This window comes from Pyrgilauda ruficollis, unplaced genomic scaffold (genome assembly GCF_017590135.1).
Source record: "Pyrgilauda ruficollis isolate IOZ18807 unplaced genomic scaffold, ASM1759013v1 scaffold23, whole genome shotgun sequence".
Classification (NCBI taxonomy): domain Eukaryota; kingdom Metazoa; phylum Chordata; class Aves; order Passeriformes; family Passeridae; genus Pyrgilauda; species Pyrgilauda ruficollis.
Window position 1 is genome coordinate 7,857,339 of NW_024522539.1, and position 25,911 is coordinate 7,883,249.

Sequence of the window (25,911 nt, forward strand, 5' to 3'; positions counted from 1 at the left end):
ACTACTGCCAGAAATAACAACATGGGTGAAATAATTTCAGGCCTTAGTTGGATTATCTGAGCACTCAGCGATGTGGCTTAAATGGTGATGTTATGTGGGAACAGAAACTGAGAGGAGTGGTGATAAAAAGGAAAGTGGTCTTGCCCTCATTAGGCTATACAGCTCATTAGTTCACAACAAACTACCTGGTACCCACATTAAAGGCAAGACAGTTCTTTTTTCAAGATCTTGTGCTCAACTGCTGTCTTAAATGCCAAATCATTTGCATGTCTGTGCTTCCATTAAGGTCCTGGCAACTGCATCCTATTATAAGTGCAATTATCTGAAGTCCACGCAGTGATTAACATGCTGTACAGCACCTGAAAGACAGCAGCTGACTGTCAAGGGCTGGCAAGGCACAGGGTATGGCTGTGGATACAACTGGCAGGATGAATAATAAAATACTCGTATAAAAGTCTCATGTGATTTCAAATATGTACTATTTTGGACACTTCTGAAATATCATTTTGGATGAGGGGATGAAAACGGACTAAATTTCTAAATTTTTTGCAAAAAGAAGTTGAATGAAATGGAAGGACAAGTTAAAAAAATCCCAAGTAGACAAGATGGCCTTCAGGCATGAATCTCAGAAGCAATATCAATGGTCACATAAATACACCTATTGAACTTTTTTGCTTATTTTTTACATTGACTCGGCAAGTGCTCAACCATGATCTTGTTTTCAGTACACCCTTGTGCTACAATTATTCATGTTCCTCACTAGAGAAAAAACTTTAACAGCAACATCCAGGTCACTTCATGGTGCTGTTCAATCCTTGCACCTTGCGAGCAAATTCCAGGGCCTTGCTGTTCACCTCTTTGCAATGCTCACAGCCCTGATGACATGTAACCCTGCCACCAATTAAGGCAGCTGAAGTAATTTAAATATTAATGATTTAATGAGTGCTCAGTGCTGTGGTCAGTTCCTCCCACAGAACTGGTGGGCAGGGTGCCAACACCAAAGTCCAGCCTCTGCTCAGACACAACTGATAATTACCTTTAAAAGCAGCAGATGTTATAGGCAGTAAAGATGGGCCCACGGGTTTATTTGAGGTACCAATAAATTATCTAAGGGAAAAAAGTTTGGGTTATAAACTCCATGAATTAGAGCACTGCAGTTGCTCTTCCATAAAAAACAAGGGTGTCTTCTATCCCACTGCAAGAGAGACACAATAATTCTGGAATAAGAAATAAAAAAGGTTCTGTTTCTGAGAATTTGTAGCCTTTGTCCCTAAGACAGGGAAGAGGCTGAAGCTCCTTTAACTGTCCCATTTTCCCCTCCCAAAATACCAATGTCTATGTAATAAAAATAATGACATATAACACCAATTTAAAATAATTAATTATTACCATGATTACTGTTAAGTGATGGCTAACAGATCTGGTTTTCCTACCACAGAGACAATTGATACAGTGCCACTGGTAACCCAGCCGCTATCAACACAGGTCTGTTAAGCAGCATCACACCAAAAAGGAACAAAGCATTTCCCATCTGTCCCTGCCTAAAGCCTGGCACTGTGCAATGCCTGGTTGTTGTGTTACAGCAGCTTTTTAAATGCTAATCAAAAACTGCTCTGCACAGAGCTCTTTTGCTCCAGAGCCACGGTGTCCAACCCCCTTCTCCACCTGACTACTGCAGGAGAAAAACTACCATCATCCAAAAATCCCAGTGGAGGGATTTTCCTTCTTTTCCTTTCTGGCAATTTGGTACTACCTGAATTCAGTGGGATTTGTCCTGTTAAAAGGGCACAGTATCAAAGATAAAAAATAGTGATATTCAAAAATAGTTCATTTTATCCCAGAGTAAGAATTATCAAATAGCAGGGTATCAATGGACCTAGCAGGATGACAATCTTAATAAAGAAAATCATGACAGTACCAATGAATTAAGCATTTTAAAACCAGAGGCATCCCCTCTATTGAGGCACAAGTTCTTTGAATTTCTATAAATATCTGATGCAATTAAAAGAAAAAAAAAAACTCTGGAAAAGGCAGTGTTACTCACTGATTAAAAAAGGAAATGAGCCACAGATAAAAGAATGGAAATAATTTATAAGCTTTACCAGAAAGCCATCGAGAACAGTAGCCAAATATCACATAAAAGTAGGTAAATGGTGTTTTAATTTATGATTTCCTTTTTGGGACAAAATTGAGAGTTCAGGAACAGCGACAGAAATATTTTCTTGGAAGTCAAGGCTGACCTGACTCTTCAGAGGAATGCTTTGACCACTCTCAGTTAAGATCAGAAAACCTGCAGTAGTTTGTGCCAACAGTTCAAAGAAAAAACCTGAATCAACAAAACTCAGAATATTTTCTCCAGTATTTTATTACATAAAAAGTTGATTGTCCATAGGAAATTTTTCACAAAGTGCAACCACATCCTGTGTAGCATCACTGACAAACTTTTTCTGAGTAGGACAACTGGGTTAAAAAATTTAACAGTAGCTCAGAAAAGTTAGTTATAGCACTAGAACAGAGAAGCCACTATGCTGGGAGGAGAAAGGCAGCAGATGTTTTGCTGTCATGAAAACAGATGATTTTCCATGTACCTCCGTATCGAATGGAAAAAAAAAAAAAAACTGCTCTGCACAGAGCTCTCTTGCTCCAGAGCCACGGTGTCCAACCCCCTTCTCCACCTGACTACTGCAGGAGAAAAACTACCATCATCCAAAAATCCCAGTGGAGGGATTTTCCTTCTTTTCCTTTCTGGCAATTTGGTACTACCTGAATTCAGTGGGATTTGTCCTGTTAAAAGGGCACAGTATCAAAGATAAAAAATAGTGATATTCAAAAATAGTTCATTTTATCCCAGAGTAAGAATTATCAAATAGCAGGGTATCAATGGACCTAGCAGGATGACAATCTTAATAAAGAAAAACATGACAGTACCAATGAATTACGCATTTTAAAACCAGAGGCATCCCCTCTATTGAGGCACAAGTTCTTTGAATTTCTATAAATATCTGATGCAATTAAAAGAAAAAAAAAAACTCTGGAAAAGGCAGTGTTACTCACTGATTAAAAAAGGAAATGAGCCACAGATAAAAGAATGGAAATAATTTATAAGCTTTACCAGAAAGCCATCGAGAACAGTAGCCAAATATCACATAAAAGTAGGTAAATGGTGTTTTAATTTATGATTTCCTTTTTGGGACAAAATTGAGAGTTCAGGAACAGTGACAGAAATATTTTCCTGAAAGTCAAGGCTGACCTGACTCTTCAGAGGAATGCTTTGACCACTCTCAGTTAAGATCAGAAAACCTGCAGTAGTTTGTGCCAACAGTTCAAAGAAAAAACCTGAATCAACAAAACTCAGAATATTTTCTCCAGTATTTTATTACATAAAAAGTTGATTGTCCATAGGAAATTTTTCACAAAGTGCAACCACATCCTGTGTAGCATCACTGACAAACTTTTTCTGAGTAGGACAACTGGGTTAAAAAATTTAACAGTAGCTCAGAAAAGTTAGTTATAGCACTAGAACAGAGAAGCCACTATGCTGGGAGGAGAAAGGCAGCAGATGTTTTGCTGTCATGAAAACAGATGATTTTCCATGTACCTCCGTATCGAATGGAAAAAAAAAAAGGAAATAGTAAGAGCTATAACTACCACCCTACTGGTTGAAATTAAAGGAGGTATCTCAATGTCCTGTATGTGGAACCAAAAAATCTGTTATGGAAAGCCTGATAAGCCTCCAAAGGAGACTCCATCTTCTGAGGTACTCATAGAACATTCCTGGACTTATGTAATTTTTGGAGTTTATATATATATATATATTTATTTATTTATTTATATTCATGTGAAAGATAGGGTTTGAGCTTCTTAAATCATCACCGAACATTTAGTTATGTAACACTGTCCCAGGACAAGTGCAACTGTCTCAAAGACTTTACCACTTTTAAAAGGCAATTCAGGTTATTCTTGAGTAATGAACTGTGATAGCAGAGAAAGACTGGCTGGGGTAAAGCAGCTCCTGCCAGACTGCCATATTACACTTACTGGTATATTGCAGTATTTGTTTAGTGTAAAGCATGAAAAAGGGAGAAGAAAAATGGAAGAGTAAAATAACCTTATTTTGCGAAGGCAGCATTTTGTGTTTTATATCAAAAAGCAACTGCCAAGTCATCACACAGATTAAAAACCTAAAAAAACCCAAACACAAAAAAACCCCAAGCACTTTGAAATGTGATTAAGCTATGTGGCACAAGACTCACCTGCATTTGGCATGGGCAACTGACCCAGAAACAACCAACCAATCAATCAAAAAAAAAAAAAAAAAAAAAAAAAAGAGTCAATTGGCTGGTTCAATTTCAATAAAGCTCCTTTTAACTACAAAGGGGAAACCCAATCTACTGTAAATGTAGATTTATGAATGACTAAAGCATCTATACTCAAAAGCTGGGCTATAGCTATAGTGTAGTAATTGTTTCTCCAACAGTCTCCAACCCAACCTGATCAGAAAGGAAATAACATTAGGAGGAATACAAAACTGCATTTCCATGTCTTTCTGATCAAAATCTGAATTGTCACCTCTATACCATAACTTTGAAAAGCAAAAACTCATTAATATTTCATTTTTATAGTTTCATCTGACCTCTCTTCTTCCCTTGAGATGAGAAGCAATATTGTTTACAAAGGGTGATGCTAACCCAGAATATGTGACCAAATGATAAATTAGTTGTGCACAAAATTGGACTGCACATCTCAACTATCAAAGTACCACTGAGACTCTTCTCAACTCCGCTGCACATCTGCACTAGTAGTAGAATATAAAAAGTAATAGCTAATCCTGAAGAAACAAATTTTAATTTTCCACTCAAACAGGTACAGGCCTGTTTAATGAAGTGTAGCTGCAAAGGTTTCTTTAATCTAAATTCATACAAATAAAATTAAAATTAAATAAAATGAATCAACTGGAACCTTCATCAACATCATTTAGTCCTAACATACAGAAACCAAGGATGAGTTAGTCTGCCTCTTGAATACATAACCAAATGCAGATCTATTTAAAAGGTTTTACTACTCTTCAAAGCAGTAAGTTTAGCGACATCTTTTATTTTAGAACAAGGACTCAGTTACAGTTTCATACTTTTGATACCGAAGTATTCCACAAGATCAACCATTATGGTTCAATTAGGACCTTTTATCCAAGACACTTGGATTTTAGCACCTTAAAGAAAAAGTAACACCATACCAGTATTGAATACAGTTGGTACTGTGCTCATCCTCTGTAAAATGATGTGGACCACGCTACTCGGTGCCTTTTGTCCCTAACTGGTAGTAAGGCAGAAGGGAAACAATTCTAAGCAAAGCATTTGACTGAATACAATCTGAAAAATAATAAAACCTCCCCAATTATACAAAGTATTGGCTCCCATGTGAACAGCTTCATAGTATTCGAATCAAATGTTCATTTACAATCAACCAAGTCAGTCAGGAATCTGTACCAGAAAAAAACCCCACCAAAATCTAATCAGATCAGTGTCAGTAAGTGATATGTCTGACTCAAAGTTTAACTCTGTGCTGTAACTAGTGCTTTTTCAAATATTTAAAGAAACCATTAAATCAGTAAACCAAATTAACTTCAGAGTTAAAAGCTTTTCCTTCCACCGCTCTGCCTGAGTAACAGAGCACAAGGAACAGGTGCTTCCACAGGCACAGTCCTTTAGCAGCAGGAGCAACCTGAGTGCCCTGGATCTGTCTTCACTTTTCACCCTGACACTGCTTGTGCAGGTGCTATGATTCCATTCACTTCTGCAGGGCACAGTGTCCCTCCTGTACAGATCTGCAGTGCATGAGCAGAGCTCCTACCTAGCGTCCATCACACTCCTAAGCACAGATTTCCTGGGCCACAACAGGTTGAGTTTATTTTAAAGAAACAGGCAGTCTAACCAAACATGTCCTAAACCCTTTAATTTCAGGCATCTTTGGCCACTATTCTTTGCTACTTTGGGCAGTTTGTGCCAATTATGTTATCAAACCATCTTCCAAGAGAATCTTTTCACACTGCACTTGGCTCTCAGCAGCTGTGAATCCATTATTTGCACACCCAAGATGGACACAGCTGCTACAGATGAACATCAGTGTATTCTGAGACCATAATTCTTCTTTTCCACTTAAATTAAATTTGTGATGTTAGACACACAGATTTGTAAGCTAGTTTTAAACAACAACAAAAGCATAAAAAAATTACAAACTAAAGCAGTCAATTGCTGTCATGAAGCATTACCTTTCCTGTAACTAAACAAATGGTCAACAGCAATGAGTAAACCGGTGAATTTCAACATAAATTTGAGCTTCAGTAGTCTCTGCTTCCTTCCTCCCCAAAACCCAGGACTCATCAGCAGATTCCCTTCAGGGAGCAGCAGAGCAGGATTCAGTCTGGGTACCGAGGCTGTCATAGCTCCTCTCTCTGGTTGGTTGCTCGGTTGTCCTCTTTGATGCCGTTCGATTTCTTCTCTGTGTCTTTTTTCTTCTTTGCTTTTTCAGGTTTTGTTTTGTTTTTCACTTTCTCATTTCCATCTGCTCCTTTGCCAGGATAAACCTGACCTTCCAGAGTAACATCTGCACACCTTTCCTGATTGATCAGGAAGTCTTTGATCTCCCAGGCATAGCCACCATCCCGCAGCATGAAGATGGCCCGATTGGAGCCAACAATAAACCTAGAGGAAAAATCCAAATTTTGTCAGTTAACTCTGTGCTTTTCAAACACATTTGCTCAGAGCCTCCATGACTGAGGCACATGTTTAAGAGCAAGAAGCTGATCTAGCTCTTTCCTGGGGATGGGGACATGAAAACAATATTCTAGGACATTTAAGAATAAAATGTATGAAGTATATCAATAAGTAACCAAGGAAGTAAGAATAAGGAAACAAATTTAGAACTAATTTGGCACTATGTAAAATCCACTAAAGAGCATTAAATTTGCTTTATACACTTACTGCAACCCTTCTCAGCCTCAATAAAAGAGCACAACATTCTTCTGTTTCAAAATGATGCTCTCTCAGAGAAAAAGAGTCACATTTTTTAACAGGGGAACAAAAAGTCCTTTGTGGTGACAAGTCTTCAGAGTGTGATGTTTTCCATCAAGCACACAGAGGCAAACCACTGCAGCTAGAACTGATAAATAGCTGAACCATAGTGAGAAAGAAAGAACTGGGGCTAGACACACACACATAGTGCATAAGCTTGAAGAGGTTTGTGCACCATACCACAAGTTTTGTCACAACTGACAAAGAAACAGAAATAGTAATGGATGATGGAGGTGGAGAACAGCAAAGGATGAACAGCTGAAAAGGTTTTCAGGAAGAAAGAAAGGGTTCTGCAATGGCAAGAACTTGTGCACAACAGCTCACCTTTGCACGTCGTAGTTTGCGTTGAAGAGGCTGCCCTGCCACAAGCTGGTGATTTCTTCTGTCTCCTTTTCTGTTGGATTTCCCGATACTGTGACAAACATCATCAAAGTCTTCCCCTTCTTTGTCAGCTTCAGGATGCTTTCAGGCTTGCCTGGATCTATTTTTGAGAAATCTATTGGTGCTGGAGGCCTCTTGTGTTCAGGGAGATCTCCCTCTTCGATGTCATCATCTTTCTGTTTTGAAAACGACAAGGAAGCTTTAATCTCAGCTGTTCCACAAATATATTTTGGATCTTTTTTTTTTTTTTTAATTTCTCTTTGTTTAGAGAATAACTGTGCTTTGATAAAATATTTTTTAGCTGAATGATGGGGATTGTGACACCAAAAGAAATAGTGACTGTTGTTTCAGGATACTTCACCAAGAGTGCTCTTTCCATTTATAACCCTCCCCTGAAAATGATGCACATTTTCATATTGACAGGTGGAATCTCATCACATACTGAGAAATATTTCAGCCTTAAGGCTAATTCAATACAATTCCACCTATGAAACTCATAAAGTGCTTCACAGTTTCACTAATATTTATTATGCATGCAAGATGAAATGGGAAAGTTGCAATAAAAAGCCTCATACACACATATATGAAAAAACATTCATCTGATACTGCTTTCAAAGGTCAAAACTCACTTCTGGGAATCATGTGATTGCTTGAAAATTTAAGTTCCCTTACTTTGTGTCTTTAAACAATTAAACCCACAAGAATTCAGATCTTCTGTGTGCTTATGCCACAGAAAGACTGATTAAAGGTTTCATGACTTTTCTAATGCACAGATGCAGCTCACAGCCTGACAACATAATCACCCAGAGTAAATCACTCCCACAAAGAAGAAAAAAATTAACCTCTTGATGTCTCTGCTGAGGCTGACAGCCATTTAAATATTTGGAAAGGCACAATCAAACTGCTGCCCTTAAAACAGCTCACAACTTTGAGCTGAATATGGTGACAATTTACATTAAGCCAGTACCTGATTTCTGTAACAGTAAACTTTAAAGTTTATGCACTACAGAACAGAAGCTGTAGGAGGCTTAGATTTTATCCTTTCTTTCCTTATCAAGTCTTTGTTTCAATTTTGCAAGTCTGAAACGTGCTTCAAGTAGTTCACACGCCTTGAAATTTGTGAAATGAGTGAACTGGAAGGAAAGGAGAGCCCAAGAAAGTGCCTGCCCTCACTAAGTGGGAACATTATCTTACAGGAGGCCAGAGAATGGTCAAATTGGTACAGTGAAAATACAAAATCTCATGTGATTGACTGAAAAACATTCTCCACAATCAAAAGAAGCTTAAGTCTGGTTTGACTAGAGCAAAGCCAGCTTATTCCACAGTTTTGAAACAAAAAGGCAGAAGGAAACATTTCCAAATACTTTGTATGAAATACAGAAACTGACTTTGGATTTAGTGACAACATGAGCTACTAACATGTATTGCCTAATTTTTCCCTAACTATTCAACTAAATGCTCCTGAAGTTGTATTCTTTCACTTTGAATGGAAATGTTATCAGAAGATGCCAAGAGCTCCGCTAGATGGCATTTATTTTCTTATTTCCTGTACAAAATGTAATGCAGCTGTGCTTAAAGCTATCTAAAAGGAAAAAAAGTGAAGGAAAAGTGTAAGCTTTTGCTTTGAATAGTCTGGCAGACTGTCCTGGTGTCGGGCAAATTTGGGAGGAAACTTCCAAAGGGGTCCCTCTAGAAAGCAGATTCAAGTGGCCCCTCTCTCTTCTGTTTTGGGAAAAGACTTCCTTGGAGAAAAGTGGAAAAAACCCATTTATTTAAGAAACAAAGTACTCACAAGCATAAAAAATAAATAATATTAAACAATAAAACCTCTTGCTGTTCTGAAGAGATGGCAAATGCAGAAAGTCCTTTTTGTGGGGTGTGGCTCATCTTGCTCAGTGTCTTATCAGTCCCTCCTGCACTGGAATGCAGTGTCCCAGGCCCTGGTGAGCCACAGGGGTGAGCTCCCGGTGTTTTCCTGGGTTTTTGGTCCAGAGCAGGGCCAATCAGTTTGAAGAAAAATAAAAGTCCAGGGAACTTCTCTGCCTCAGCTAGCTAAAAACTGAAAGCAAAGGAGAGCTCTCTCCTGCTGTCCGTGCTGCAGACAGCAGAGTCTGTGAGAAGGAAGGCTGAAGCTCTTGTGTTTTTGAATACAGCTGCCTCAGACGTTTCCCTGCTTCTCCTTCTCCCCGCCCCCCCTTCACTCTCAGACCTAGTTTTAAGGGTGCAAAACTTATTTCTGGGCTAAACAGATGAATGGGGATGGAAGTCAGCATCATCAAGTCACCCCAGGACACAGACTCACTCCGTTAAACAGTAACATGAGGTTCCAGAGGAAAAGCATTACATAGACATGGGGAAAACTGCATATTCCTTCACTTGCTCCTCCCCTCAGCTCCCATTTTCAGAAATTTCTCAAATGCCCTGCATTTTGATTTTTAAAAACATTAGTAATATATCTCACTTAATTGCTTTGCCTGTTCAATGATCAGAGTAAAGCCTGAGAAACTCTGAGCTTGTACCAGTAATGAACTATTTAAAGCACTTGACATTTCAGTAACTAAGAGTCCTCCAGCCCAGATTCTCAGTCCTGTGTCCAGCTCCCCAGGACTCCAGGCTTCAGGAGAATCCCTTTCCATCAGGAAAATCCCTCAGTGGCTTCCTCCAAGCTCTAGCTGTGCAACTGAGCTGCTGAAGCACCTCTGCCTCTTTGCCCATCCTTGTTTTCCACCAGATCACTCTCCCGGAGCAGGAGGCAGTCATGCACATGGTGCAAGGGGCAGCAGGGAGGTGGCTGCTCCTGCTGGGAAAGCTGCTGGAGCCACACACACAGGCTTGTGGCTGAACCCAAGCATGTCATAACCACCATCCTCCAATGGTTTTAGACTAATTGCTAGGGAAATAAAAAAATCTTTGGAGTAATTTAATTCAGTTGAAGACTTCCTTGGAGAAAAGTGGAAAAAACCCATTTATTTAAGAAACAAAGTACTCACAAGCATAAAAAATAAATAATATTAAACAATAAAACCTCTTGCTGTTCTGAAGAGATGGCAAATGCAGAAAGTCCTTTTTGTGGGGTGTGGCTCATCTTGCTCAGTGTCTTATCAGTCCCTCCTGCACTGGAATGCAGTGTCCCAGGCCCTGGTGAGCCACAGGGGTGAGCTCCCGGTGTTTTCCTGGGTTTTTGGTCCAGAGCAGGGCCAATCAGTTTGAAGAAAAATAAAAGTCCAGGGAACTTCTCTGCCTCAGCTAGATAAAAACTGAAAGCAAAGGAGAGCTCTCTCCTGCTGTCCGTGCTGCAGACAGCAGAGTCTGTGAGAAGGAAGGCTGAAGCTCTTGTGTTTTTGAATACAGCTGCCTCAGACATTCTCCTGCTTCTCCTTCTCCCCCCCCTCTTCACTCTCAGACCTAGTTTTAAGGGTGCAAAACTTGTTTCCCTGCTTCTCCTTCTCCCCGCCCCCCCTTCACTCTCAGACCTAGTTTTAAGGGTGCAAAACTTATTTCTGGGCTAAACAGATGAATGGGGATGCAAGTCAGCATCATCAAGTCACCCCAGGACACAGACTCACTCCGTTAAACAGTAACATGAGGTTCCAGAGGAAAAGCATTACATAGACATGGGGAAAACTGCATATTCCTTCACTTGCTCCTCCCCTCAGCTCCCATTTTCAGAAATTTCTCAAATGCCCTGCATTTTGATTTTTAAAAACATTAGTAATATATCTCACTTAATTGCTTTGCCTGTTCAATGATCAGAGTAAAGCCTGAGAAACTCTGAGCTTGTACCAGTAATGAACTATTTAAAGCACTTGACATTTCAGTAACTAAGAGTCCTCCAGCCCAGATTCTCAGTCCTGTGTCCAGCTCCCCAGGACTCCAGGCTTCAGGAGAATCCCTTTCCATCAGGAAAATCCCTCAGTGGCTTCCTCCAAGCTCTAGCTGTGCAACTGAGCTGCTGAAGCACCTCTGCCTCTTTGCCCATCCTTGTTTTCCACCAGATCACTCTCCCGGAGCAGGAGGCAGTCATGCACATGGTGCAAGGGGCAGCAGGGAGGTGGCTGCTCCTGCTGGGAAAGCTGCTGGAGCCACACACACAGGCTTGTGGCTGAACCCAAGCATGTCATAACCACCATCCTCCAATGGTTTTAGACTAATTGCTAGGGAAATAAAAAAATCTTTGGAGTAATTTAATTCAGTTGACAGTAATGACATTTGATTCTGTACAGCTCTATGCCCTGTGTCCCTCATTCCCAAGCACAGTTCCTGCTCTTACCCGAATTCACAGTGGCCCCTTTGTTTCTCATCCCACTCCATCAAGTGCACTCATGCCCTTTCTTCTGCTCCACCACCCCCTCAAGCCTTTCATGTTCCCTGTGTGTCCTGACTCCCACCAGGCAAAAAGCCCTGCAGCTGACCATCCCAGGAGACCAAACAACCCCCAGCAGTTGAGCCCTGCCTGGGTCCCTGCTGTGCTCTGTGTGCCTCTCCCCAGGGACACCCCCAGCCCCAGCAGTGACTGCCCAGCTGCTCTGCCACTTGTGCAGCACACTGTGACCTGGATCAGGGACCTGCTCCAGCTGAAAAGGAAAAACCCTCCAGAGCCTCCTGACCTGCCCACTAGGGCTGGAGCAGAATATACAGTCAAGAGTTACAGCAGCATTAACTTGAGTCTCCCCTTCAGCCATCTCCTTAAAGAGATGCTCAAACCTTTTAAGGTTTTTTTTGCTACAAGGCCAAATTTGGTTCAAGTTAGACAATATTAAACCTTGATGTTTTGGAAGCTGGGCCTGCTGGGTCCTTGGCTGATACCACTAACAGAAAAGTGAACTTTGAGCCTTTTATTAATTTTATTTAAAATTTTAACTCAATTTTCTAAGAAGCTCCCTTCCTAAAGGGATATATGGAGTAACAATCCATGAAATGAGCAAGTCCATGACCTGCCAACCAGGACCAAGGCAGGCATCCATACTTCCTGTTACTTTATCTATAATTCACACATAAAACACACTTCTCCACCTTGGCCTAGAGGTACAACTGGTGTTACATAAAACATACATTTTCTATTATTTCTTTCAGGCTTTTTTGCAAAATATTCCAGGAAAAAACCTCACGGGAAAGAATAAATGACAGTAAGGAGTGCTCTGGCATTCATCAGAAGATGACAGAACATAACAGAGTGAAAAGAACCTAACAGTGGCATGACAACCACATGGAGAAGAGAAGATGGGAAACCGCCAAGGAAAGTTAAGGCAGCGGGCTGATAAGGATGAAGGCGACGAGAGAGAGCTGGAATTAGAAGTTGTTACTATGAGGAAAGATAGGAAAGAAACACCAAACCAAAACAACGTATCTACCCTGTAAACGTGAAATTAATATTCCTTCTGTATCCGCCCCTCGGTCACACAATGTGTATCGCTCAATACTTCGAAAAAATCAGACTTTTCAGCCAGACGAGGCTGGCAGGCACCGAGCACCGGGCTGGGTGCTGGGGCTCTGGGAAGGCGGGACAGGGCCAGCCGGGCAGGGCAGGCTGAGGGCCGCTCGCCCCGCTTTGAAACCCCCACACACGGACCCAGAGCCTCGGAGGAAGGAACACGGCACCGGCCACCCTCCACAAGGCCAGGGGATCCCTCCCTCCCGGTCCCGACCAGGCCCGGGGATTCCCCCCTGCCCGGGACCGGGCAGAGCGGCCGCTGCCCCGCGGAGCTGCCCCGGCCCGGCCCGGCCCCGCCGCCCCCGGCAGCCGCGGCGCTCCCTCCGCGTGGTGCGGGCGGACACTGCCGGCCCCGGCGCCTGCCGCACCTCCCACTGCTCCAGCAGCCGGGCCATGTCCGCGTCGTTGTAGTCCCGAATGTCCTTCTTCTTGGGCGGCCGCTTCCCCTCGGAGCCGCCGGTCGCGGCCGCCGCGCTCAGACACAGCGCCAGGGCCAGCAGCACCCAGCCCGCGGCCGCCGCCATCTTCTGCCGCCCTCGGGAAGGCGGCCCCGGCCGCCTCATGGGCGGGGGCAGCGCGGCCGGGCCGGGAGGAGGAGCTGGAAGGAGAGTGGAGCGGGAGGGCTGAGGCCGGGAGGCGGAGCTGGAAGGCAGCGGGATGGGATGGATCGGGCCGGGAGGAGGAGCTGGACGGGCAGAGGAGCGGGGTGGATGAGGCCGGGAGGCGGAGCTGGAAGGCAGCGGGATGGGATGGATCGGGCCGGGAGGCGGAGCTGGAAGGCAGAGGGACGGCATGGATCGAGCCGGGAGGCGGAGCTGGAAGGCAGCGGGACGGGTGGCTGAGGCCGGGAGGCGGAGCTGGCCGGGCGGATCGGGCCGGGCTGGGCGCGGCCCGGGCCGGGTCCCGGAGCGGCACTGCCGGCTCCCCCCGCCGCCTGCCCGGGTGCCGCTGTCCCCGCACGAAGCCCCGCTCCAGGCGGTGCAGCCCCCGGTGCGGTCCTGCAGGGCCCGGGCAGGGAGTGAACGCTGGGCACTGAGAGGATAAAACGAGTAAATAAATGATGGGCCCAGAGCCTGGCATCTAAACTATGTGGTTGCTTTTTTTTTTTTTTTTTTTTTTTTTTTTAAACAGGATGAAAAGTATCTGGGTTTGCTGATCTGTGTCATGGGAACTGGGCTCACTGCATGAGTCTTCTGATTTTGAAAACTATCTCAGCGACATTAGGTTTCTAAAAGAAAACTATTAAAATTAATGCTGTTTGCTACTAAAATACAACTCCAGAACATCTGACCACCACAACAAAGTAAGAGATACGGCTTTTTCTTTGTGCAGGCTGTTTTTCCATTACCTAAACCAAATTACATGCATGGATGTCTGCACAGCCTTATTTCACTCCAATCTTCATTTTTTCCTCATGATAGCATTTTAATTACAAATAGCACAATCTTCTCTTCTACCTTTTTCCTTGGATTCCAGCAAGTTTAAACTTGGGAATTCAAGGGAGCATCACTGTTATTGCTAGTGGTAGATATTAATTGCAGTCAGGCTGATTAGTGAAGAGGCACTTTTCCATTTCAGCATTGAAGGTAGACCAGGTTTAGAGCAGAGTAACTAATTGTGCTGAGAGAACTCTTCAACCCCAATTCTGTTACTGTATCATATAGAATGCTGTAATAATAGAATGGTTTGGGTTGGAAGGGGCTTTAAATATCATTAGTTTTAACCCCAGATGATCCAGTTCTGGCCATGTAACGAACCAGGAACCCACTGCCTTTATGGGCAAGGTGTGCAAATAGAAAACAAAAGCAGTCAGGAGGCAGAGGTGTGGGTTTGGGGGGCTCTCCAAAGCCTGGGCTGGCTCCAGAAGTGAGCACACTGCAGGGCCACGTAGCTGGTGAACACCAGGGAGACACAGCACCTGAAGGAGCAGCTTGCCAAGCACGTGGACCATGAGAAACAGAAGAGGAGGATGTGGGATCCAAGATTTCAGCACCCCCAGAAACAAACCAGCCTGGGCTGCAGCCTCCATGTGTTTTATAACATTTCACACACGCTGCCAGTGCCTGAGGAACAGGAAGCAGCCCAGAGCTATTCGTGGAGCTTGTTAAATGCACATAACTGAAACAGGGTTTAGACAAGTACTTCTCACAGAGCTGTCCAATACCAGAGCCACTAATGAGCACATTTGCTCGGTGATCTCTCATTAAATACAATGAACATCAGGTATATTATATCGGATTGCCGTGATTAACGAGGTTTTACTAAAATAGGTTTCTGCTAACTTTTGTTATTACTGGATCGTGCATACATTCACTGGAAAAAAAAAAAGATTCTATCTTGGAATGCTGGACTTGCAGTGTAAAATGTTTTCATTGAATTTCTACTAGGAAATATTTTCTTCAATTCTGCTTTTTCTTGTTAGAACAAACCAAGCCAACTTACTTTCTTTAATAGCTGAGACTACGTTCAGATATGGATCTCAAAAGTAACCTGATTCTCTTTGGTAGGTGAACAAGTTGTTCAGTATACCCAGGACTGCACCAACAACACTATGCATTTCATTGTCATGCCAATAAAAGCTTTAATTTGCAAAGGAGGTAATTTTCATACTTGGCTCTGACTTTGCAACTACCTCTGTTCAGGCAAAATTCTGTGTCTGGGAAGACTCGTTCAAGTCTGCTGCTTGTGGGGTCAGCTGCAGGACAAACACCTGTCCAGCCCTGCTCTCTGCTGTTCCTCTTTCCCAGGCAAGAAACAAACGCAGCGCAGCACATACCACCCACAGCAGCAAATTAAACTGCATTCTCTTTTTATTGAAGCACACTCTTTTGATCAGAGCATCTACTGAATCATGCCAATATGCTTTTTACAGCTTAAGCATTTTCACATTTCTGAACAGTTTTTATAGTCCCAGCAGCTAACACTATTAGGATTGCAATACAGAATATCAGATAATACATGGCTAATTTCATTGTAGATTGCAAGGGTAAGGTGGTAAATACTTTACCTTGTAGCTGAAGTCCCATCTAATCATGCCAGGGAAGGTCTCAAGCAGTGACTGTCATTTTTGCTTCTACAACATTCAAGTTTAATTAGTATTACCTTTAATTATAAATTTGTATCTTACCAGAAAGGCAAATCTACTTCCCTTGTAAACTGTTTTCATTATTGAGCAGGGCTGGGTCAAGCTGTAATATGAGAGGATTCAGGATGTTCTAAATTTCTTTTAATGAAGTTTTAGATTATCTCTCTTTTTTCCATTTTGGAACTATAGTTGTACAAAATGTATTTTCCATACCATTCTTCCTTATGAGTTGGGAGAAGAATGTGAATTTTTAACTGCCGAAAGCTCTCTCAAGTCTTAGCTGGTGGTGGAGTTTCATATGCAATTTTCTATTTTAAAGCGGATTCCTATTTGTCACATTTTACTTTTCTCTGCAAATACAGTGCAGTAGAATCTTAAATCTTGTTCCTTAACAATCCTTGGAATTAAACCTTAGAAAAAACAGAGACTTTGACTTCATTAAGGAAATGGCAGTGCCTACCTTCTTGAAAGGACATACAGACAATTAAGACAGAAGATCAGCCCTAAGCATGCAGAAGGGAGAATGAACATGCAAGGGCTGCCTGCTATCAGCACTCACTGTGTCTGGAAGAATCAATTCATTTCAAGAACTCTACTGGCACAGAAGGATGTTTAATAGAAGCCCACATGAATTAAGTGTTGTGCAAGGCAGCCTTGTAGTGGTAATTTTGGATGCAAGTTTTGAGATGTCCCAGCATTCAGCATATTTTTCCCTGTCTAAAAGCACTATCATACATTTTACAGAATGTCAGGCTATTTTGAGTTATTTGCAGTAAAACATTCAAAATTATTGTTTTCATAGGTCAAATTATCTCAAGTACCTTAAATGTTCCCCTGCAGAGAGAATCTAATGCCCGAGCTCTCATGCACAGACAGTGCATTTGTTAATCCAACCCTCTGAATTTGCTCACAGGCAGAATTAAACCTGAAGAATCAGACCTGAACATGTTATCTTTAAAACCAAGAAAATGTCTAATAAAAAAAGCAGCACAGCAAGCAGAATATGCTGTCATCTAGAGCATGAACATTTGAATGACTCAGAATAATTTCAGTGCTCAATTTAATTTCATGCATAAGACAAGCACACTTACTTGCCATCTATTAAGAGAACACAAATTTTTGTTCCACAGCTAGTCAGCTCTTGAATTCCTGCATCCAATTTGAAAAACTAAGTCTTTAATTCAAAATTTTCCCAGATTAGGGATTAACTATGATAATTTGGACATGAAATTCTAATTCAGGTACTAACCTTGAAATTCAGATTCTGACTTGAGTTTTGAACACAAAACAAATTTTTACCCTGAATTTGTGTTATCCCGTGCACATGCATTTATAAATTAAAATTCATTGATGGGATGGAGATGCCTGATAAATGACATCACAGCTTTGTGTCATTACCTACCTGCTCAGGGCTGGGGAGGGGGGATGATGCCTGACCGTCTACTCAACTGCATTAAAGCTATAAACTGTGATCCTTAAAGTCAGAAACACCACAGAATGTTCCTCTTAGCACTCATCTTACAGCAAGATTTGCTACAAATCTGTGCTGGTTAAAACCATGTACTGGTTACACAATTTAAAGTTACCCTATTAAGAAAAGAATTACATTAAATCAATGTCAAAGAAGATTTACACAGTTCCCACAAGAATTCCATTTATAGTCTAATTTTCAGAATCTAAATGAAATTCATTTTGTAGTCCCAATTTCATTTTAGGTTTACAGGTCAGTTTTGGTACCTACATCTAATGTAAGTAATACATTACATGAACTTCAGATGAATTAGAGGTGCTAGGCTTAAATTATTAATGATCAGCAGCCCTGCTCACAGAACACAGAGAGAGGCACAATGAGAGCAGTGTAGGATCAGAGACTCCTGTGAAAACATCTATAAAATTTCTCTCACAATACATTAAAAGAGGGCAGGGAGGGGAGAAACCCAAACCCTGCTGTAGAGTATTACAGCTGCAGGACAGAACATACGACCAGAAGTGAATTCAGGAAGGGTGGGCCCTTGCACATTTTGTTCAAAATACCATGTTCTCCTTTGATCTCAAAAAAACCCAGACGTAAGAGTCTAAGGGAGGGTCTTGGATTCCTGTTTATGCTGGACCACTCTAACCAACAGCATTTGCCATTCTTGCACTGAGTGCTCCTGAGTTTCAAGGTTACAAACCTGCCTCTGGCCCTTCTCACCTGCTCCAGGGAGGGAGAAGGGACACAAGGAGTTACATGGAACCTCCTGGGCACCACCCTTGAGACACACGAGCTGCAGGAGGGATGTCTGTGTGTGTAGATGGCAGGCAAGAACAAGAAGCAAAAACAAGAAGCAAAAAGCCATTATTGACTGTATTCACGTAAAATATGGCACAGCTGTCCATTTCAGTGCAAGAGGAATTTAGTAGCTGCATTTTCCTTTTCATAGAAGTGTGTCTCTTTTCCATGTTGATGTATTAAATATCCATGGTAACACCAGGGGACAAGCAATCAATTATATACAGCAAGTGGTGAAAACAGTGCAATAAATAATGAATAAAAGGACAACAAAAGAAAAACCTCTTTTGGTGTATTACCTTTCAGTTGAGAAACAGGAACTGACCAGCATCCCACTACTGGGATATTTACGTTAATGTTATCTAAATAACAAAATAAACAATAAATTTGTTCTTACCTTTGATACTGTGTTTTTGACTATGCCATATTACAAAAAGAACACCAAGGTTAATTAAACCTGTATGTGAAAGCCCACCCACTATCCTAAAACCTATTTATTTATAGACAAAAGAAACAAAACTTGTGACTGTGTTTGCACTTTGCTGTCTCAAGTGCCTAGTTAACTGCTCCTCCAGGTCTGTGTTTTTGGCTACAAGCAGACCAGTTCTCAGGTTGCATCCCAGTGCATCGACCATGGCTACCTCTGCAGACCCGAGACAGACCCAGACCTCACGGTTTTAGTCTCTCATGAAGTAATGCCTGTAAGTACTGACCACAAAACACTTACTCAGCACCAAAGCATTTAAGACAAAATAGATCTTAAGAACAATAAGCTGGTCATTCTTGGAAACTTTCCTTCTGTGTGACTTACACTGCTGCAGAGAGGAAGGCCCATCTTCATCCACCCTCTTCTGCAATCTCTGCCTTGGTATTGAAGTATTTCTTCCATCAGTCCCTGCCAACTTTATCTTCCTGTGATTTTTAGTTTACAGCCTGACAAAGCAGCTGCATCCCTCAGAACTGGAGCTATCATTCCTGTAATTACCACCTCATGGGTTTAGTCACATACAGCTGACACAGGGGAACCACTGAATTGCCTTTTATTCCTTCATCAGCTAGCTCCCTATTAGGTTTGATCAATACATCTGTACAGGAAAGAAATACAAAGAAGTACAACCCACCATACAGTAACTTCCTCTCCCCCACCTGGCCACATACAGTGCTCATGAAATTATTGCAACTTGGTATTCTTCAGCTATTACTCAACAGTGGCTACACTGGCAAAAATCAATTCCTCCTTCACAATAAAATATTTTACTAAGTAATAAAAGGGCCAAGTCCTTTCAGACAATTCAGTAAAGAAGACTTCAGCCTCCAGTTTCTGTTGTACTAAGCACAATGCAAAATAAAGATCAATGTGACAAAAGAAGAGCTCATACAAGTAAGCCAATCTTCTGTACACTACTAAGCCACATTAAAAAGCCTTTTAATCCCTTGTATCTGACAATGCCTGCTGGTTTGAACCCCAGAGAGTTAATTCATTCAGACTCTGCCAGTGAAATCTTTTTAAAGCCAAACATGGCCACATGAATTTCACATCATCCAAGTTTTTACACCAATTTAGTGAGCTGCCCAAGTCCTGTGGATCACCTCTGCACTGAAATAAATGGGTGTGAACACATTCTCCTTGAAAGAGATGTGCAGAACACTTAGGAAGGAAATACCCACCCAAACATCACTGGGTACAAGTCTCCTCCTCAACCACAGAGATGCATGTACTGGCACTTTAAAGCACCTACCTTGCTCAGGTTAGCAGCCCAAGAGAACCCACCTCCAAGGCTGCCTTTTAGAATGAGACTGCATGTTCATGGGAAACACAGACTAAGAGGGAATCCAGCTAGGCCAGGTGTACCTAGGCAGCAGCCCTACAGTCTGTAGGATGGATCTGACAGGGACCTGCTCCAGGAAAAGCCACTTGCATGGTAAAAATTACTAATGAAGGTGGTATTTTCTACATTATTTTTTCAAAAAGCAAAAGTCAAGTCACTATTCCCCAGACATTTAATATGAAGAAAAACTAAACACCCAGGACTACTATGGGAGGACAATGGCATTTGGCAACACCTCCTTGGACACTGTCCACATGCAACACCTACTACAGGACAAAAATTACCAGTTTTTCCCCTGGCTAATACCAAGGCAGATAAGGACTGGATCAGTCTTGTAGATGGGTTATAAGAGCTAGAAAAAAAATTGCTTTATATTGTAGCAGTTACTAAGAGCTTTGGTCAGGAACTGCCACAGTTAAGGCCCAGCTGGGTTTCTGTGGAGGGAGACTGGTGGAGGAGGCACTGCAGGACCTGTCCAAACCAAGGATCTCTCCCCTTTGTCCTTGGAGAATGGCACAAATCACACAGAGCATCATGGCAGGCAGCAGCATCTAAAAATGGAAAAGATTATTAGGTCATGTAACACCTCTTCCAGCCAGGGATGAGACCTACGTTTTCTAAAATGAAATCTTTCAAACCCTAATTAAGTGTAGTCAATCCTCATTAAAGATAAACTAGGTTAATATTTATGAGAGACATTCCTTGTGCTGCATACTATCTCACCTCATTTAAGGATGTATCTGGAAATACTTTGAAATACAGTTCAGCTGGCTTCTTCTGCCCATTGATTTTTATTTTTCAGAGTACTCTGAAATCATTCCTATTTATACTTTGGAAAACAAGTCGCTGGCAGTAAGCCAAAATTGTTTAGGCCCAAATCATGACCTTCCTTGAAACTGCTATAATCTGACTCAAGTAAACAGAATTTCCCTCACAGTTTTTGTGAGGAGGGATGGGTGGAGAACTGCCCTATTTTTGACACACCCATAGACCAGCATCTACCCCTTTCCTCAATCCTGGCTTTATGGCAAGGGCTTCCCCTGCCCCCAAAGTAAGTACACCCTGTTAGCCCCCCACTTTCACATCTGTGTTCATCCTGCTCACATCCTGCTCTACAAGGAGAAGGCCAAAGGTTCTTCTAGCTAATAACTAAGAATATGTACAAATAAACTTGTCTGAATCTCTTTAAATGTACGGAATCCATCTGGTGGGCTCTATTTGCGCCAGGCTAGCGCTGGAGCTGACCTGCAACAGCAAGTGAGGAATCTGGTCCAATTTCCATTTATTTCAAGGTCACTTACAGCCCTGCAGCAGTAGGAATGTAGCAGGATGTTAACTGTGAACTGGGACAAATGTACTTCTGGATCTCTGTAACCTGCTAAATGCGTTTTAAATGCCTAGAATTAGGTGGCTGACTTAAAAAGAGAATTCTGGTTGAAAGGAACAAAATAATGATATTATTTTGCTACAGCTTATGGTGCAGCAAAATACGTAACAAACATACGATGTGGTTTCAACATGGGCTTTGATTAATCAGAATTATATTGACGCAGATACTGTGAACAGGACAGAATCTGATGTGTGCCTCAGGTTTACTGAGCATAACATCTTGCTTTTGACAAGAACCATCTCAAAAAGTTCTCGGTGTGCTGCAGAGTAGAAACAGATCAGAGGAAGTCTTTGTAGAGCTTTCAGTACACAGCAGTGTCAGCAAGCTTTCATTTTCCCTGCTGAAGTCTAATAAACAGTAACCACTGTTCAAAAACAGGGACAGAAACGGGAGAGCAACAGACCAAACTCGTCTTCGTTGGTTTAAAATCTGGGTCAAGGCCTGTGCTGAGAGCAGTATTTTGTGTAAAGAAAGCCGCAGCAATGCCCCATCCCGCGTTTTCGGCACTCCCGGCGGCCAGCCCGGGCCGGGCACCCGGAGCCCCGCGGGATGCGAGCCCCGCGCCGCCTCGGGCTCCGCCACTCGGTGCCGCCACAGGAACGGCTTCTGCCACCCGGACCGGGACAGCCCGACACGGGCCGGCAGCTCCGGAGGAACGCCGCACTCACCTGGCGGGCTGCCCGGGGCAGGGCCGGGCGGGGAGCGGCAGCCGGGCCGCCTCTGCCCCGGCGTGGGGCGGCTCCTCGCTCTCCGGGATCCGACTGCTCCGGGCGGCCGCTGTCCGGCTGCCTCTCGCCTTCCTCCCAGCGGCCTCTCCCTCCGGCAGCCCCCGCTGTTTGTTTATTCGCGGAGCCCCTCCGGAGCCCCGCGCGGCGGGGACGGGGCAGCGGCGGCGGGCGGGCGGTGCCGGCGCTGCTGCCCCCTCCGCCTGGGAGGAGCGAGCGGCGGCGGGCGCGGAGCGGCGGCGGGGGGAGGGCAGGATTTAAACGAAGGGCGGTGACACCGCACAAAAGATTTCGATAGGCTCAAGTGAGGTTACAGCAAAGGCAGCGGGGCGGGGGAGCTCCCCCGGAGCCGTGCAGCGTCTGGCTGGCAGCGCCGTCGCAGCCGCCGCTTCCCCAGTAGTTTGTCTGAAAGCCTGAGAAAGGGAATTTAAACGAAGATTTCCTACCCCTCTCTCTCTTTTTTTTTTCCCATCTTTTCCTTTTTTTTTTTATTTTTATTTTTTTTTTTTTTTTTTCCCTGGGAGTTGGCCGCTCAGCCAGGGAAGATGGCAGGAGGAGCGCAAGGCCGGGCGGGTCGCAGCATCCGCGGCTGCAGCCCGCGGCCACCACCCTTGTTTGCGGGAAGAGCCTAAGTTGGTGCGGCGGCGGCCACCGCGGGAGCCGGCGAGGAGGGCCCGGGGCGCAGGGGATGGACGGCGGCGGCGGGGAGCGAGCGCGCAGCGGCCGCGTGAATGATCGCGGCAGGAAGGAGTGAGGCAGCGGCAAAGGAAGGGGAACGGATCCGCCCGCCCGCCCCAGCACCCGGATCCGGTGGAGCTTTTTTTTTTTTTTACCCCCTCCTCTCTTTCTTATTTTTTTTTTTCTTCCCCCCGCCGTCCCCCGCGTCCCGGCTCCCCACCGCGCCCCTCTCCCCTCCCGGGCCGGCTCCCCGCGGGTGCGCGGCGGGGCCGTGCGGGGCGGGCGGGCCACACCCTCCGCGGCGCTTCCTGCGAGCCGGGGCCGCGGCGGGCGCCGGGGGCGGCACATGGTGCGCAGCCGCCGCCCCTCCGGCCCCTGCGAGCTGCGCCCGGCCGGCGCTCCCCGACCGGAGGCGCCGGGGGCGCGGTAGCAACTTGGAGGGCTGCGCCCCTGCCCCAACTCCGCGCGGCGGAGGAGCGTCCCTGAGGTATTGCGTCTGGTAAAGGGAACTTCGCGCAGGATCCCGCAGCCGGGGAGCCGGACGAGACGGTGGAAGCAAGGCGAGCCAGCGTGCGAGAAGGAAAGGAGAAAAAAAATTACGTATTTTTAGCTAAAGGATGCCAGACCGGGGCCCGGGGGCTCCCGGCGAGCGCCGCCCCGCCGCGGGAGCGCCGTAGGAGCGGAGGCTGGCGCCGGAGCGGGGCGGGCGCCCCGGCCGAGCTCGCTCCCCGAGCAGCGGCAGCCCCGGCGCCCAGAGCCTTTTCTTGCCTCCCGGCGATTAATGGAATGATGTTGCGGAAAAGGCAGAGCGATCCTGCCGGGCTCAGTCGGGACTGCTCGGGCGGCGGCGGAGGCGGCAGCAGCGGGGTAGCGAGCGGCATGCGAGTGCCCCCCCGGCGCTATGGCTAGCGGTGGCTCCGGCAAGTCCAGCAGCGAGCTCTCCGGCGGCGGCATCCCCAGCAGCAGCTCCCTGCAGAGGAAGAAGCTCATCTCTATCTGCGACCACTGCAAGATCAAGATGCAACTGGTGGCCGATCTGCTTCTGCTGTCGAGCGAGACCAGGCCGGTGAACACCGAGAGTCTGTCTGTCTTCGGTGAGTCCTTTGAGAAGTGCAGGGACACGATCATTGCCAGGACCAAAGGACTCTCCATCTTGACCCATGACGTCCAGAGCCAGCTCAACATGGGACGCTTCGGGGAGGTGGGAGAAAGCCTGATGGAGATGGGGGAGCTGGTGGTCTCCCTGACCGAGTGCTCTGCCCACGCTGCCTACCTGGCTGCAGTGGAGACTCCGGGGGCCCAGCCTGCCATGCCTGGCTTGGTGGATCGCTACAAGGTGACCCGATGTAGGCATGAGGTGGAGCACGGCTGCGGGGTCTTGAAGACCACCCCTTTGGCAGATATGAGCCCTCAGCTCCTGCTGGAGGTTTCTCAGAACATGTCCAAGAACTTGAAATTCCTGACAGACGCCTGCGTGCTGGCCAGTGAGAAATCCAAGGATAAATTTGCTAAGGAGCAGTTCAAACTCAGTGTCAAATGTATGAGCACCAGCGCCTCTGCCCTCTTGGCCTGTGTCAAGGAGGTCAAGACCTCGCCCAGCGAGCTGACCAGGAACCGGTGCGTCTTGTTCAGTGGACCTTTGGTGCAGTCTGTCTATGCTCTGGTGGGCTTTGCCACTGAGCCCCAGTTTTTGGGTAAAGCTGCCACCATTAATCCAGAGGGCAAAGCTGTGCAAACTGCCATCCTAGGAGGAGCCATGAGTGTGGTATCTGCTTGTGTGCTCCTGACCCAATGCCTCAGGGATATAGCCCAACACCCCGAAAGTAGCACCAAAATGAGCGATTACAGGGAACGGTTGAGGAACTCAGCTTGCGCCGTCTCGGATGGTTGCAACCTGCTATCTCAGGCACTAAGAGAAAGATCTTCACCCAGGACTTTACCGCCAGTGAACTCCAATTCTGTGAATTAACCCCCACATCTTCTGTTTAGATCCCAGTCATTGCTAAAGGAAAATAATATCCCACCTCCTCACCCCTTTTTTGTATACCAAAGAATTTGCTTGGATGAGCCCAATCCTTTGATTTCGTGTGGTGAAGAAGCAGAACATATTCAAACTATATGTACTAATAAAGGTAGCCAGTTTTGGCTTCTTTTTATTTTACTTTAAAGTTAAGCAAGTATCTCCAGATAAATTTTCCTTTATTCAACAAGGTCTTCACACAAGTGGTAAAACTGTTTCAAAGTTTTTTATATTTGGGGAGGTGGGGGTATCTTAGAAAAAGGAGAAAAAAAAGAGCTTTAATCGCGCTGGGTGCGGTTTTTAAAGTTTGTCTTGTCTTGTCTTCCGAAATGTCCCTTCTAAATTTTGCTGTTCGGTTGTGCAGGAAAAAGGTTACCTCAGTTCTAACTCATTTAAAAAAATGAAAAAAACCCAACAACACATAGATGATGGATGTAGCTACTATTTTGTTTGTTTCTGTTTTGTATGACTTTTTTTATTTTGCATCAAGTGTTAGGTTAGAAGTGCATTTGGTGTGTAGGAGTGGAAGGACTGGAGGTTGTGATTATGTTTTCCATGTGTTGATTTCCAAACTGGGGGAAAAGCTACTGTGAGTGTTTAAACAAACAAACAAAATTACACTATAACAAAAGTGATTTTTAATTTTTTTCCAATGTCAGTTTTTATCTTGCATGTACTGGAGTATTTATTTCATCTATTAAAATGTTATGTTTCTCAGATGCTTTTCTGTGAATCTTTTAATACTTGAATAATTGAACAACTAGGCCTGTTTGTATTGTATGTCATTTCCCCCAGGGAATGGGTGGTACAAACCTAACTGTAAGTTCTAGACAGCAGCATACAGGCTTCAATTCAGTTCTTTTACTTTCATAAATACTGTCCCTCTCCCAGTACTACCCGTAGCACACAGAGCTACTCCAGCTGTGTCTGTGGGCAGCTGGGCAGTGCTGCATTCACTGGGATAGCTGTGCACTGGGGCTGCTCTGCAGAGCACCGGTGACTGCTGCAGCAGGGCACAGCCTGGCTTTGT

At 44.5% G+C, this 25,911-nt stretch overlaps 2 protein-coding genes across 2 annotated transcripts; one reads left to right on the forward strand and one right to left on the reverse strand.

Annotated features, from left to right (window-relative positions):
- Positions 1-6,291: 6,291 nt before the first annotated feature.
- MESD (mesoderm development LRP chaperone) lies at positions 6,292-13,448 on the reverse strand. The gene is made up of 3 exons (XM_041469062.1): positions 13,251-13,448; positions 7,395-7,627; positions 6,292-6,701 (listed from the first exon to the last, which is right to left on the reverse strand). The coding sequence occupies exons 1-3, from the start codon at positions 13,443-13,445 to the stop codon at positions 6,437-6,439; spliced, it is 693 nt and encodes a 230-aa protein (XP_041324996.1). The 5' UTR covers positions 13,446-13,448; the 3' UTR covers positions 6,292-6,436.
- An 8,996-nt stretch (positions 13,449-22,444) lies between these two features.
- Positions 22,445-25,600, forward strand: TLNRD1 (talin rod domain containing 1). Its single transcript, XM_041468831.1, has one exon. The coding sequence runs from the start codon at positions 23,763-23,765 to the stop codon at positions 24,828-24,830; it is 1,068 nt and encodes a 355-aa protein (XP_041324765.1). The 5' UTR covers positions 22,445-23,762; the 3' UTR covers positions 24,831-25,600.
- Positions 25,601-25,911: the final 311 nt, after the last annotated feature.

Bases quoted from the DNA above. Each gene is read 5' to 3' on its own strand.
- MESD (XM_041469062.1), bottom strand. From the start codon at position 13,445: ATGAGGCGGCCGGGGCCGCCTTCCCGAGGGCGGCAGAAGATGGCGGCG. The intron at 7,628-13,250 runs GTGCGGCAGGCG...TTTTCAAAACAG, and splicing joins GGCTGCTGGAGCAGTGGGAG to AAAGATGATGACATCGAAGA. The intron at 6,702-7,394 runs GTGAGCTGTTGT...TTTTTCCTCTAG, and splicing joins GCAAACTACGACGTGCAAAG to GTTTATTGTTGGCTCCAATC.
- TLNRD1 (XM_041468831.1), top strand. From the start codon at position 23,763: ATGGCTAGCGGTGGCTCCGGCAAGTCCAGCAGCGAGCTCTCCGGCGGC.